The sequence below is a fragment of the Emydura macquarii genome, unplaced genomic scaffold (genome assembly GCF_026122565.2).
Source record: "Emydura macquarii macquarii isolate MOO-44397 ecotype Brisbane River unplaced genomic scaffold, CSIRO-AGI_Emac_v2 contig_2473, whole genome shotgun sequence".
Lineage (NCBI taxonomy): Eukaryota > Metazoa > Chordata > Testudines > Chelidae > Emydura > Emydura macquarii.
In genome coordinates this window covers 18,072,776-18,085,811 of record NW_027132610.1, presented here as the reverse complement: position 1 = coordinate 18,085,811, position 13,036 = coordinate 18,072,776, and the positions used below count along the sequence as shown (strand labels likewise).

At 43.8% G+C, this 13,036-nt stretch overlaps 1 protein-coding gene across 1 annotated transcript in view; it reads right to left on the bottom strand.

The window, feature by feature from the left end:
• Positions 1 to 13,036, bottom strand: part of INTS6 (integrator complex subunit 6) — a 94,676-nt gene that overhangs the window by 36,055 nt on the left and 45,585 nt on the right. The window contains exons 6-7 of the mRNA XM_067563072.1: positions 8,423 to 8,548; positions 7,579 to 7,733 (exon numbers count right to left, since the gene is read on the bottom strand). Coding sequence (XP_067419173.1) covers positions 7,579 to 7,733; positions 8,423 to 8,548 — 281 coding nt within the window. The remainder of the gene's footprint in view (positions 1 to 7,578; positions 7,734 to 8,422; positions 8,549 to 13,036) is intronic.

Here is a 13,036-nt window from a genome sequence, read left to right as displayed (position 1 = left end):
GCTTTGCAAATGTCAAATAAGGGTACTTCCCACTGAAGTTGCTTGTGCTCTTGTAGAACAAGCCCTCACCCTATAAGGGGCAGGAAGATGCAACTACTGGTAACAAAGCAGGATACAGCCCAAGATTCTCTTAAGAGATCCTCAACAGTGATACAGCTTGACCTTAGACTCATTTTTACTATAGCAAGAAATAATCTGGGTGATTTTCTACTTTGTTTTGTCCTTTGAGGGAGAAGATGAGAGCGTGTCATACATCAAGGAAGTGAGGTCTCCTTTCTTCAGATGCATGCGGTTTCAGAATAAACAAAGGATTGATGGTTCATGTAAAACACCGAAACTACTCTGGGGGTAAATTTCGGATATAATAGTAAAGAGACTTTGTCCTTATGGAATGTATTATATGGTGGACCTGTCATGAGGTTTCCCAGCTCACCTACCCTTCTGGCTGAGGTGGTGGCCCTAAGGAAAGTAACTTTCATTAATAAGCAACACATGGAACGTGTACCTAACAGTTCGAAGGGAGGCTCTGGGAGTGCTGAAAATACAAGATGTAAGTCCCAATGAGGAAAAGGTTTCCTTGCTGGCAGGAAAGTTCTGATTATTCCCTGTAAGAATGTGATAGTCAACAGGTGAGTGAAAACTGAATAACCATCTAATGGTGGATGACAAACACTGCTGCTAGATGGATTTGCACAGAACTGTGGGAAAGTCCAGATGTTTTGAGAGAAAAGAGGTAATCCAAAATGAGGGGCATATCCGCTGATTCAGGAGATAAATGTTTCTGATGTGCCCAGATGGAAAAAAGCTTCCACTTGGCTGAACAGCTTTTCCTAGTGGAAATCTTTCTGCTATTTTTAAGGATCGTTTGTACAGCTTCAGAGGAGGAATTTTCTAACGTTGATTCCCATCCGAAAACTAAGACATGAGATAAAGTGCTTCAGGGTTCAGATGTTTGATCTTGCCCTTCTCCTGGGTCAAGAGGAAAGGACTGACTAGTGATCGGGGATGAGATGAAAGTTATAGAAGATTTGGGAACCAAAACTATCTGGTCATTTGGGGACAAGGAGGATAACATGTGCCCTGTCCTGAAAGACCTGAGGAAGGAGTGATTAGGTAGGAAAAAGATACAGCTCAGATAGTCTGATAAGGGAAGGAAAGCATTGCCCTGAGAGTGTAGTCCTAGAGATCCTGTGAAGCAGTATATGTTGCATTTCTCGTTTATTTGAGAGGCAAACAGATTTAAATTGGGGGTCGCTCACTGAGCTAAAGATGCTGTTTACTAGTAAATCATGCAATTCCCACTTATAATGATGGCAAAATGTTTGCTAAAGGTGTCTTCCAGCACATTCTGAGTTCCTAGAAGATAAGCTGCCAACACGGTGATTCCATTACTGATACACCAATTCCACAGGATGCCCACTTCTAAACAAAGAGGGATTGATCTCACCACTCCATTTTATGATGTAAAAAGATGGTTGTCATATTATCTGACATTATGAGGATGTGGTGGGAACAGATTAATTGTAGAAAATCCTTGCAAGTTTCTCAGACTGCCCAGTGTTCCTGGTCTCTCAGGGCATTCAAGTGCTCTGAGCTATATGGTTGTCTATGTGGACTCCACAGCCTAAGGAGAAATGTCTAACAATCACTTTGTTTGGCAAAGATGGTAGGAAGAGGACATATAGGGATCCTTCCACCAAATCAGGGAAGACATTACTCTGGAAGGAATGTAAGGACAGACCTTTCCAAATTCACAGTAACCCTCAGGGAAGAAAGTAATTAAAGGATTGATGTGGTCAGCTTGTGGGATTCCCGACATGTCTTTGTGACAAGAAGCTGATTGTCAAGATAGGGGAATGGTGAAGCTGTTCTGTCTGAAATGAGCTGTCACTACCAGAAAGACCTTGGTAAAAGACCATGCAGCCAGTGGCGTAGCCGAATAAGAGCACCCTGTACAGGGCCCACCATGAATCTGAGAAAATGCCTATGATCAGGGTGAATAGCCATGTGAAAAAATGTCGGATCAAGAGCTGAAAAGCTGTGTCTTTTTTAGGGATGGGATTATTAATGCCAGTGTGACCATGTGAAATCTGTTTGTGAATAAAGTGGTTGAGATCGTGGAGTTTGAGAACAGGTCTCCAACCTTCCATCTTTTTGGGGACTAGGAAATACGTGAGAGGGTTGCGTGACTGGGCAACAAAATGGCAGATGAAATTCAATGTTCATAAATGCAAAATAATGCACATTGGAAAACAATCTCAACTATACATATAAAATGGGGTCTAAGTTAGCGGTTACCACTCAAGAAAGAGATCTTGAAGTCATTGCGGATAGTTCTCTGAAAACATCCACTCAGTGTACAGCGGCAGCCAAAAAAGCCAATAAAATGTTGGGAATCATTAGGAAAGGGATAGATAATAAGACAGAAAATATCATATTACCTCTTTATAAAGCCATGGTACACCCACATCTTGTGTGCAGATCTGGTCGCCCCATCTCAAAAAAGATATATTAGAATTGGAAAAGATACAGAAAAAGGCAACAAAAAATGATTAGGGGTATGGAGAAACTTCCATATGAGGAGAGATTAATAAGACTGGGACTTTTCAGCTTGGAAAAGAGATGACTAAGGGGGGATATAATAGAGGTCTATAAAATCATGATTGGTTTAGAGAAAGTAAAAAAAGGAAATGTTATTTACTCCTTCGCATAAAACAAAAACTAGGGATCACCAAATGAAATTAATAGGCAGCAGGTTTAAAATGAGCCAAAGGAAGTATTTCTTCACAACACACAATCAACGTGTGGAACTCCTTGCCAGAGGATGCTGTGAAGGCCAAGACTATAAGGGGTTCAAAAAAGAACCAGATAAGTTCATGGAGGATAGGTTCATCAATGGCTATTAGCCAGGATAGGCATAGATCGCTGTTTGCCAGAGGCTTGGAAAGGCCAACGGGATGGATCACTTGATAATTACCTGTTCTATTCATTCCCTCTGAAACACCTGGCATTGTCCATTGTCGGAAGACAGGATACTGGGCTAGATGGACCATTGGTTTGACCCAGTATGGCCGTTCTTATGTTCTTATAGAGTAAAAGATTTCCCTTGCTCCTATTGCTCCTCACTGGAGGAGGGATTCCACCACCTAACTGAAAATACCCTCATGAGATGGTCCCTGAAGAGGAATGGGGATGAGGTTTTGAAAAAAGTAGCCAAGTAAACCTGATCACATAGCCACAATGGATATCTTATACTCACTTGTCCATTATAACACTCTGGTTATGGAAACAGTGCTAAACAACCCGCAAAGAGTATATGGGGATAGGGGAATGGTGACCTCATAAAATGTTTTGCAGCTCTCAAATTCCTATAAAAGTATCTTTCCATTGGCGGGATTGGATTGAAATAATGCCACAGACATGCGATGTGCAGGGAAATGTGTGTTCTGTACCTTGTTTCTCTTACAAGGAGAGTCATATAATCACTGATGATACCATTGTTGAGGAGCTGGTCTAGGTTTGAAAGGCTGCCTGTGATCCTTCCGTTCTGGGGCAGGTGTATATAGTCACAGGGAGCAGTAGGTGGACCTGGAGTCCATTAAAGTATTATGGATTGATCTGTCTTTTCATAGAAAAAGATAGGCTTCATAAGAGTGTAAATCCTCCAGGATGTTTTGGACCTCCCTGGGAAATCCTGAAGGGTGCAAACAAGAGACTCAGTGCATCACCATAGCCGTTCCCATCAACTTAGATGACGCCTCTGCTGCATCATCTGCTGACTAAAGAGTAGCTCTGGTCACCAGCTTAACCTCTTCGATAAGAGCCTGGAAGTGAGCTCTGTCCTGCTGTAGAAGCTTTTCTATAAAATCTGTGAATTTGAAATAGCTGAGTTAGTTGTACTTAGCCAAACTTGATGGTTTGCTATACAAAACTGAAGGCTAATAGTCGTGAAAACCTTTCTTCCCTACAAGTCTAGACATTTAGCCTCCTTGTTAGGAGTGGGTTTAAAATGTTGCTCTCTAGATCCCTCTTTGGTAGCCTGGATGACCAGAGCATTTGGTGCAGAGTGGGTAAAGAAAAATTCTGTTCTCTTGGCTGAAAGAAAATAGCACCTCTACGCCTTCTTGAGAGTAGGGGGTATGTGGTTCGCATCTGCCAGACTGCTCTAGCAGATTCCAGAATAGCTTCATTAACTGGAAATGCTATTCAGCTGTAGCTGGTGATATGTGGGATATCCAGGAGCGTGTGTTGACAGTCCTGGATCTCCTCTAGGGAGGCCTGGAGTTCTTCTGCTACCCCTTTGCAATAAATCCTGAATCTGTTTCTGATTGTCCCAAGGGGATGGAGATACCAGGATGACTGCTTCATTGGGAGAAGACGACAACAATCTTGTTGTCACAGGTGGAACTGTTTCATATTCCTCCTCTTCCATTGGATCAGGAGGAGGCTCCCAGTGTTCCCTTAGAAAGGATTGGTGGAGTGATTCCCTGGCAGAACTCATGGGCTCTCATGTGACACATAGGTCCCACGTTATCCAGTACGGCAAGCGTGTTGGCTCAGGAGGCAGTTGTGGGGGTACCAAAAAGCCTGAAGCAAATGTCAAGGCAGAGGGGGGTACCAAAAAGCTCAAGGTTCAGAGTCTAATGAAGAAAAAAAGAAAGGGTCAGGATGAAACAGCAGTACCAGCAGTTCTGGCAAAAGAAAGGCACAACTGGCAGATGGAAGAGGGGATAGGCTTCTATCAAAAGTGCATCCCCTGGTGAGTCACAATCTCCCTAGTAAGAGACAGTCCCAAGGATGAAGAAAACTGAGGCCCAGGAAAAGCAAAGATATCCTCCAATGCAGTATAAGTTTCTGATCTCTCTGGAGCGCAAGGAGTCCATCCATTTGTGCTAATAAGGTCAGAGGAGGGAGGTTCTGTGTGGCCAGAGCACAGTGGTAGAAGCTCTGAGAAGCTGGAACCAATGGATCCCATCTTTTTCCTTTGGATGGAAACAGTGAACTGGGTGTTGTCGGTATGGGGTTCAATATTGGTAAAGCCCTGTATTTATGAGCTTTAGAGTCATGGCCCTGTGACTCAGGCAGAGTTGTATTGGACGTCTTCGAAGCAGAATTAGAAGATGCTCTTATGCTTGTCCGCGTGTTCTGTCTCCCAACAAGATGCCAAAAGCGGGAAATCTGTGGATATGGATTGCCCTGCAACAGTCAGACCTTGTGGCAAGAAATGCGCTCCATGTCAATTCAGTCCAACATATGGATGATGCCTCAGCTCGACTCATGGCGTTCTCCGTGAGGTATTTTCTAAGACAGAGTTCCCTCACATCATGCCTATGGCTAGGGAAAGTGGGGCAAATAATACACCTAGTCATGATGTGTGCCTCCTTGAGGCACTACAAACAGAGCTGGTTGTTGTTGCTGACCATGACAGAATGAGGGCAGAACACCACTTTGAAGTCTCGAGTTCTTTCCAGTACTCATAAAATGATATGGGGATAGAAAAAGTCCCCAAGTTTGGGAATCTAACTAGAAAACTACTAAAAACTATAAAACTATTAAAAACCTACTAACTACCAAGACCTATATACAAAAGGTATCAAGGATGATTTTGAAATATTTACAGATGGAAGGAATCAAAGGAAAGTCCAGACACTGGAGGGTCTGACCCAGGCTATGCGGCGGCAAGAAAGAACTGGAGAGGCGGTTGGGCCGCTCCACTCTTTATGCCTTCAGTTAGAAGCATGAGGAAAACAGGCACACGCACAGATCAACCGACACTGTTTGCAAGAATTCTCTAACTCTGGGCACATAGAGCACATGAGCACACCCACAGGGGACTACACATAGGAATGGGCACTTGAAGAACCATTCCTATATCAAAAAATATCATCCACTGGGGCCCTGGTGACCTTGCAGAAGACATCCAGGATCAGTTGATGGAACAAGTTAAGATATAACATGCCTGTGTTATGTGAAATTAATCAAAGCAGATACAATAGTTGAACTTTTATTTAACAGGCCCATTCTTGTCACTAAAATATGGGTCTGTGTTCAAATATGACAAGTAATACATATTTTAAATTATAGTTTTAAAACCCCAGATTAGATTAGATTATATAATTAAACGAACTGTATGTAGTTCAATAAAGTTGCAAAATCATCCAAACTCTAGTATCCCAAATAAGTAAGTTAAAAAAAGGTTGCGGGAAGCCACCAAATTTTTAAATATCTGTAAGGGAGCTGCACTACTAGAAAGTGTGGGAATGATGGGCCTAGAGCAGAGGTTCCCAAAACTGTGTTCAGCTCAGACTCGGATGAGTAAAGAAATTCAGACAAATCCAGAATATGTCTGTTGTGGAGCACAGGAGACAGGGAGTTCGTTTGCAGGAGCTGTTCTCCCACTAAACAGCTCCATAATACTCTAGTGCACAACAATGGTTTTTTTATTTGGTTGTTTTGGGTTTTTTGGGTTTTTTTTAAAACAGCTGCAGGAGATTAATTTTTCTTCAGAAGGGGCTGGCCCGCCATGCAGCTCAGAAGGTTGTGTATGTCTTTTGCTGGACTGGGCCCAATGAGACGACAAATATACACAAAGTAAACTAAAAGCTATATTTAAGAATATAATATTTCCACACACCACACTCATCTTCAACTCATATTCTCTACTCAACTGTAGCACTTCATGTTCTCCGCAAGCCAAATGCATAGAATACTTTAAAGTTTTTAAACTCTAAAAAATCAGATTTAGGGCACAAAGATTAAAAGCGAAGATCTTCTCAAAGCAGGAAATAGCTCAAAATTATATCAATTTAATTGTAATATTTTCAAACAGTCAAAGTTGAATATTACGTTATATTATATTTATACTACATTACAAATAGGCACGGGTGCATCCTTTTATTAGTAATTAAGTAGAGCATAAAGAAAACGAACGTATTGCCAGTGAAAACTTTTTATAATGTGAGGTTAAATTTCTACTATTTGTGGTAGATTAGAAGCACAGCTACACTTAACAAAAGGAGATACGAGCCTACTCTGCCATTTACTGACTGAAAGATCATTATTACCACTAGCTTCACCTTTTCCCAATTTTGGAACTATTTACATTGAGGTTCTCCCTCCCTCCACCCCCCAGCAATAGTGTGTATTTTGGATGATTAAATGTGATAGTTTATAAGATAAAGAGATGAACCTGCATCAGTTCTAGGATCTTCGTTTGCATTCTAAATTGTGTCCTAAGGGCAAATACTGAGTTTGAACTCTATTCAAACTCCAAAGAAATAAATTTAAGAAAGATGTTTTTATGTTCAGAGCTTTGTGCTCAGATGTCAGCAATACAAATCTTACGGGCAGTCTGTTTCTTAAAGAAGCAGATGTCTCTTATACAATTATTCTATAATGAACAAAGTATGTTAATTGCCACTCAGTATCTTATTCACATAAATTGAAAAATCTGTGTGTGCTGCGTTTCCTTTCAGACTTCACCCTGAATTTCCTTTACAGTGCTTATATTTGAAACAGGTAATCCAGGAAGCAGCTAAATGGTTCTTCTCTCACTTCCACCTCACTTCAAGTACTTACCAATGTTGGAGAATTTTGATCTGGCCAAAAGGATTCTGGAACAGGCCAGTGGCCTATGGGAACTCCAGTTTTAGGGTTTGGTCTGACATAGATAAGTTTGTGACAGCTTTGCCAAGGTTGGGGTCCAAAAGACCTAGCTATATCCATCTGTCCATCTATACAAAAAACAAAATTACCTCCATAACTCTATATTTATTTAAATAGTATTCCAAATTATTTAAACACTATATATGAAGTATGCAAGGAATCTTTATACACCTTATGAGGGATATCCTTAAAAGTAGATTAGAAACCACAAAATAGTATATACCAGTTTCCAATTCACTTTTAGCATTTCCTGCAGGAATGTTAACTTACTTAGAGTTGAGTAACACTGCTGAATGTTTACTGAAGGAGAGTCTGAAAAAAAACAGTTCTTCTATTATCTAATGTACTTTCCCAACTCAACTGACATTTTTTCTTTCCTCATCACAAACAGTGCTAGATGAATCTTAAATAATTTCCTGGTGCATGAACATTTAACACACAATCTAACATAAATGACACCAATGAACTTTTAATAAACAACATTTCAGGGTTAGAAAAAAACTAGCATTTTCCATGAACGTGTTCTAGAAGAGCTAGGCAAGTTATTCATATTTTGAACAAAAAGTAGTAAAGTTACAGAAATTTAAACCACTCATGAATGTGACCATTTTACTACATTAGAAAGGAACAATTATGTCTATCACTATAGTGCTCTCTTGCAAATTAAACTAACTATTTACACTTCTGGCAATTGTTAAATTTGAATACCATGTGCAAATCTAATTGGATACAAAAGGAGGTAGAATTTTTCAAATACCTTCAATTGGTGACGGATCTGGTCCAGATTTTTCAAAGTTTATTACTACTCCACTTTGCACTTTCTGAACCAATGACTCAAGACACTGATTCAGCATTCTTGGAGAACATATACAATACGAACGACCTAAGATGAAAGAAAAAGTCTCAAGAGTAAGTCTATTACTTTATATTTCTCCCTTCGCCTTCGGAATTTTTTCAGAGAAATCCATTTAATAGAAATCTTGCTATACTGCATTTAATTTAAGATATCTACCATACTTCCCCAATGTAACAAGTTTTTAAAAACTGACACAGTATACTGCATGTTTATTACATTCTCAAAATTATATTGGCCATGAAAGCACTTATTTGTGTTCATAAAGCAAAAGCCATTAAGATGCACCAACATTTGCCACCCTATGGTATTTGAGATACTTCAGTTATATGCTATCTGTTGTATAAGGAAATAGTGTGCACCTCAGATACTATGTTAGTGGATTATTGTTAGCAGATATCTTATTGGTAACTACTATATAACCAATTACATAAAAAGTATCAGCAAACTATACGACTTAAAGTAACAAGTTTTATGTATCTAGAATAGAAGAGGTCTTCAGAGATTGTTTGTCAATGTAAGTAAGGATTGTGTTTGTCAATGTAAAGAAATAATCCAAATGATGAGTAATGCACTGCTGTACTCTTTGTATCTAATGTCTCAAACCACCCCCCCCCCAAAAAAAAAAAAAAAAAAAGTACTTAGATTCCCCATCAGGAAGTAATAGAAGTATTGTACCAAATCCTTTTAATAGGTATACTACAATAAGGACATTTTAATAGATCATAAAATTATACAAGATAGCAATGGAAATAGACCTATAAGGCACCCAGTCCACATCAATGCAGAATTGCCTCCTATATATATTTTAAGTCTGTTGTCTCAAGGGGGCTTCCATAACTTCCCTTGGTAGACACTGCATAGTCTAATACATCTTCAAAGTTTTTCCTTTCCTTTCATCATATTACTTCTAGTTATATCTCTATATATCACTCTATGCATTCTCTCTTCCATTTTGGAGATTATGCTTATACAGTATTTTTAAACTTCTGTCCCCTCTTAGTCATCCCTCAGCCAAGCTGTTCATATTTAGTCCTAGCTTCCTGATGAGTAAGGATTAAAAGAAAAGCAAAAATTATAAATCAGCCTATCTATTTTCAAGTGCCCTATTTATGGAGAAATATATAAACAAGTTATAAGAAAAACATACTTCATTTTGTTGAAGCACCAGGATAGTCCATTAAATGATTTCATTAATGAAGTTCTGTATGCATCTTGGTAACGACTAAGAAAACAAGGTTACTTACCAGTAACTGTTGTTCTTCGAGATGTGTTGCTCATATCCATTCCAATGTAGGTGTGTGCGCGCCCCGTGCACAGATTCCCGGAACTTTTTCCCTAGCAAGCCCCGCATGGCCAGCTCAGGAGCCCCCTGGAGTGCCGCGCTCATATCGCGGTATAAAGGGCGCTGCTGGCACCGCGGGTCCCCAGTCCCTTCTTTCTGCCAACTCCGACAGTGGGGACGGGGGTGGGTTTGGAATGGATATGAGCAACACATCTCGAAGAACAACAGTTACTGGTAAGTAACCTTGTTTTCTATCTTCGAGTGATTGCTCATATGCATTCCAATGTAGGTGATTGAGTAGCCATACCTTGGAGGAGGGTAGGAGTTATCGGTGACCTGCTCTAGACAGCACGGCCCTGCCGAACCCTGCGTCTTCCCTTGCTTGTTCCACGATGGCGTAATGCGACGTGAACGTATGGACTGACGACCAGGTCGCTGCCCTGCAGATGTCCTGCAGGGGAACCCTTTCTAGAAAGGCTGCGGAAGAGGCCTGAGCCCTAGTGGAGTGTGCTCTCACCGGCCCTGGGAGGGGTACTCCTGCCTGCTCATAGCATGCTTTAATGCAGGCAGTAATCCACTTGGAGATGCGCTGGGTGGAGACAGGCAAGCCCTTCGTCCTATCCGCCACAGCTACGAAGAGCTGTGTCGACTTCCGGAAAGGCTTGGTCCTCTCGAGATAGAAGGCCAAGGCTCGCCTGACGTCCAGCGAATGCCCCCTCCTTTCCTCCTCCGACCCGTGGGGTTTTGGAAAGAACACAGGAAGGAAAATGTCCTGGTTACAGTGGAACTGAGACACCACCTTAGGCATAAAAGCCGGGTGAGGCCTCAGCCGGACCTTATCCTTATAAAAAACCGTGTAGGGGGCTCCGAGGTTAACGCCCTCAGTTCGGAGACCCTTCTGGCCGAGGTGATAGCCACTAGGAAGGCCACCTTCCATGACAAAAGTAGAAGGGAGCATGTAGCCAAGGGCTCGAATGGATGACCCATCAGCCCGTTAAGGACCAAGTTGAGGTCCCAGGGTGGCACCGGGTCCCGCACCTGAGGGAAAGTCCTCTCCACCCCCTTAAGGAACCTCACCGACATAGGGTGAGAAAACAGGGAGCGGCCCTCCATGGGTTGGTGGAAGGCCGAGATGGCTGCTAGGTGGACCTTGAGGGAGGCCAAAGCCAGGCCCTGCAGTTTAAGCTGCAGTAAGTACTCCAAGATGGCCTGTATAGGTGAGATGCTAGGGTGTAACCCTCTCGCTTCTGCCCACCCCGAAAACCTCCGCCACTTAGCTTTATATGTTACTTGCGTGGACGGCTTCCTGCTGCCCAGGAGGACCTGTTGAACCTGCATGGAACAGGCTCTCTCTCCCTCCGTCAGCCACAAAGTCTCCAGGCGGTGAGGTGGAGGGAGTCCAGGTCGGGGTGCAACAATCTCCCATGGTCCTGGGAGATCAGGTCGCACCGTCTGGGTAGCGGAATCGGTTCGGTGATGGAGAGGTCGAGCAGCATGCTGTACCAATGCTGCCTCGGCCACGCTGGGGCAATCAGGATAATGTCCGCCCTGTCCCTCTTGATTTTGAGGAGGACTTGGGGCAGGAGCGGGACAGGGGGAAAAGCATACATTAAATCCCCTGTCCAGGGAATCAAAAAGGCATCGGACAGAGAGCCCGGCTCGCGACCCCTGAGCGAGCAAAACCTCAGGCATTTCCTGTTCTCCGCTGTAGCGAACAGGTCTAGACGGGGAGTACCCCACCGTTGGAAGAGGCAAGCCACTATGTCCTGGTGTAAGGACCATTCGTGGCGGGGAGAAAAAAATCTGCTGAGGCGGTCTGCCTCGCTGTTCCGTACCCCCGGGAGGTGAGAGGCAGATAAATGAAACCCGTGCCTCACCGCGAAGTCCCAGAGGTGAATGGCTTCCTGGCAGAGTGCCGAGGAACGTGCCCCCCTTGCCTGTTCATGTAGAACATGGCTGCCGTATTGTCCGTAAGGACTCGGACCACTCTGCCCCTGAGGAAGTGGAGGAAGGCCTTGCAGGCCAATCGGACCGCTCTGAGCTCGCGCACGTTGATGTGCAGAGCTCTCTCCTCCAGTGACCAAAGCCCTTGGGTGCCCTGATCGTGAGAAATGTGGGCTCCCCATCCCCGATCGGATGCGTCTGTGATGAGCGTCACAGATGGGATGAACTCTCTGAAGGGGACGCCCATCATCACTTCCCTCGGGTCCCTCCACCAATCGAGGGATGACAGCACCTGTGGGGGAACCAGGACCATTCTAGTTAGAGAATGCCGGTGTGGTACATACACCGAAGCCAGCCACGCCTGGAGAGGTCTAAGCCTCAATCGTGCCAGTCTCACCACATATGTAGAAGCCGCCATATGTCCCAACAGCTGCAGGCAGTGCCTGGCTGTCGTCACGGGGGACAAGCGGAGATCAGATATGATGGCTGCCATCGCCTCAAATCTTGCTTGAGGGAGGAAGGCCCTGGCTTGTACCGCATCTAGCCTGGCTCCAATAAACTCAATACATTGTACCGGAGTGAGTGTGGACTTTTGCTCATTGATAAGCAGCCCCAGTCTAGTGCACAATTCGCGTGTGAGGAACAGACTATGTCTCACATGGGAACTCGACCTCCCCCTGATTAACCAGTCATCCAGGTAGGGGAAGATTTGAACACCTTTACGGCGCAGGTGGGCTACCACCACAGCCATACACTTAGTAAAGACCCTAGGTGCCGAGGAGAGCCCAAAGGGTAGGGACCGAAACTGATAATGGCGTCCCGCTACCACAAACCTCAAAAACCGCCTATGGGCCGGTAATATCAAGATGTGAAAGTATGCATCCTTTAGGTCAAGGGCGGCATACCAATCCCCTGGGTCAAGGACCGGAATGATTGTGGCGAGGGAGACCATACGAAACTTAACCCGCCTAATATACCTATTTAGGCCACGGAGGTCCAGAATGGGCTTAAGGCCTCCCTTCGCCTTGGGGATTAAGAAATACTTAGAATAAAAGCCCCTGCCCTCTTCGGCCAGTGGGACTTCCTCCACTGCCCCCAACGTGAGGAGTGACCCAATCTCCCGCACAAGGAGTTGAACTGAGGCCGGATCCCCAATGGGGGACAGCCGCGGAGGGTTGTTGGGGGGAAAAGCTGTGAGCTGGAGGGAGTACCCCTTAGCAATCACCTCCAGGACCCACCGGTCCGTAGTAATGGCTTCCCAATCCGCAAGGAAAGGGCGAAGCCTATCT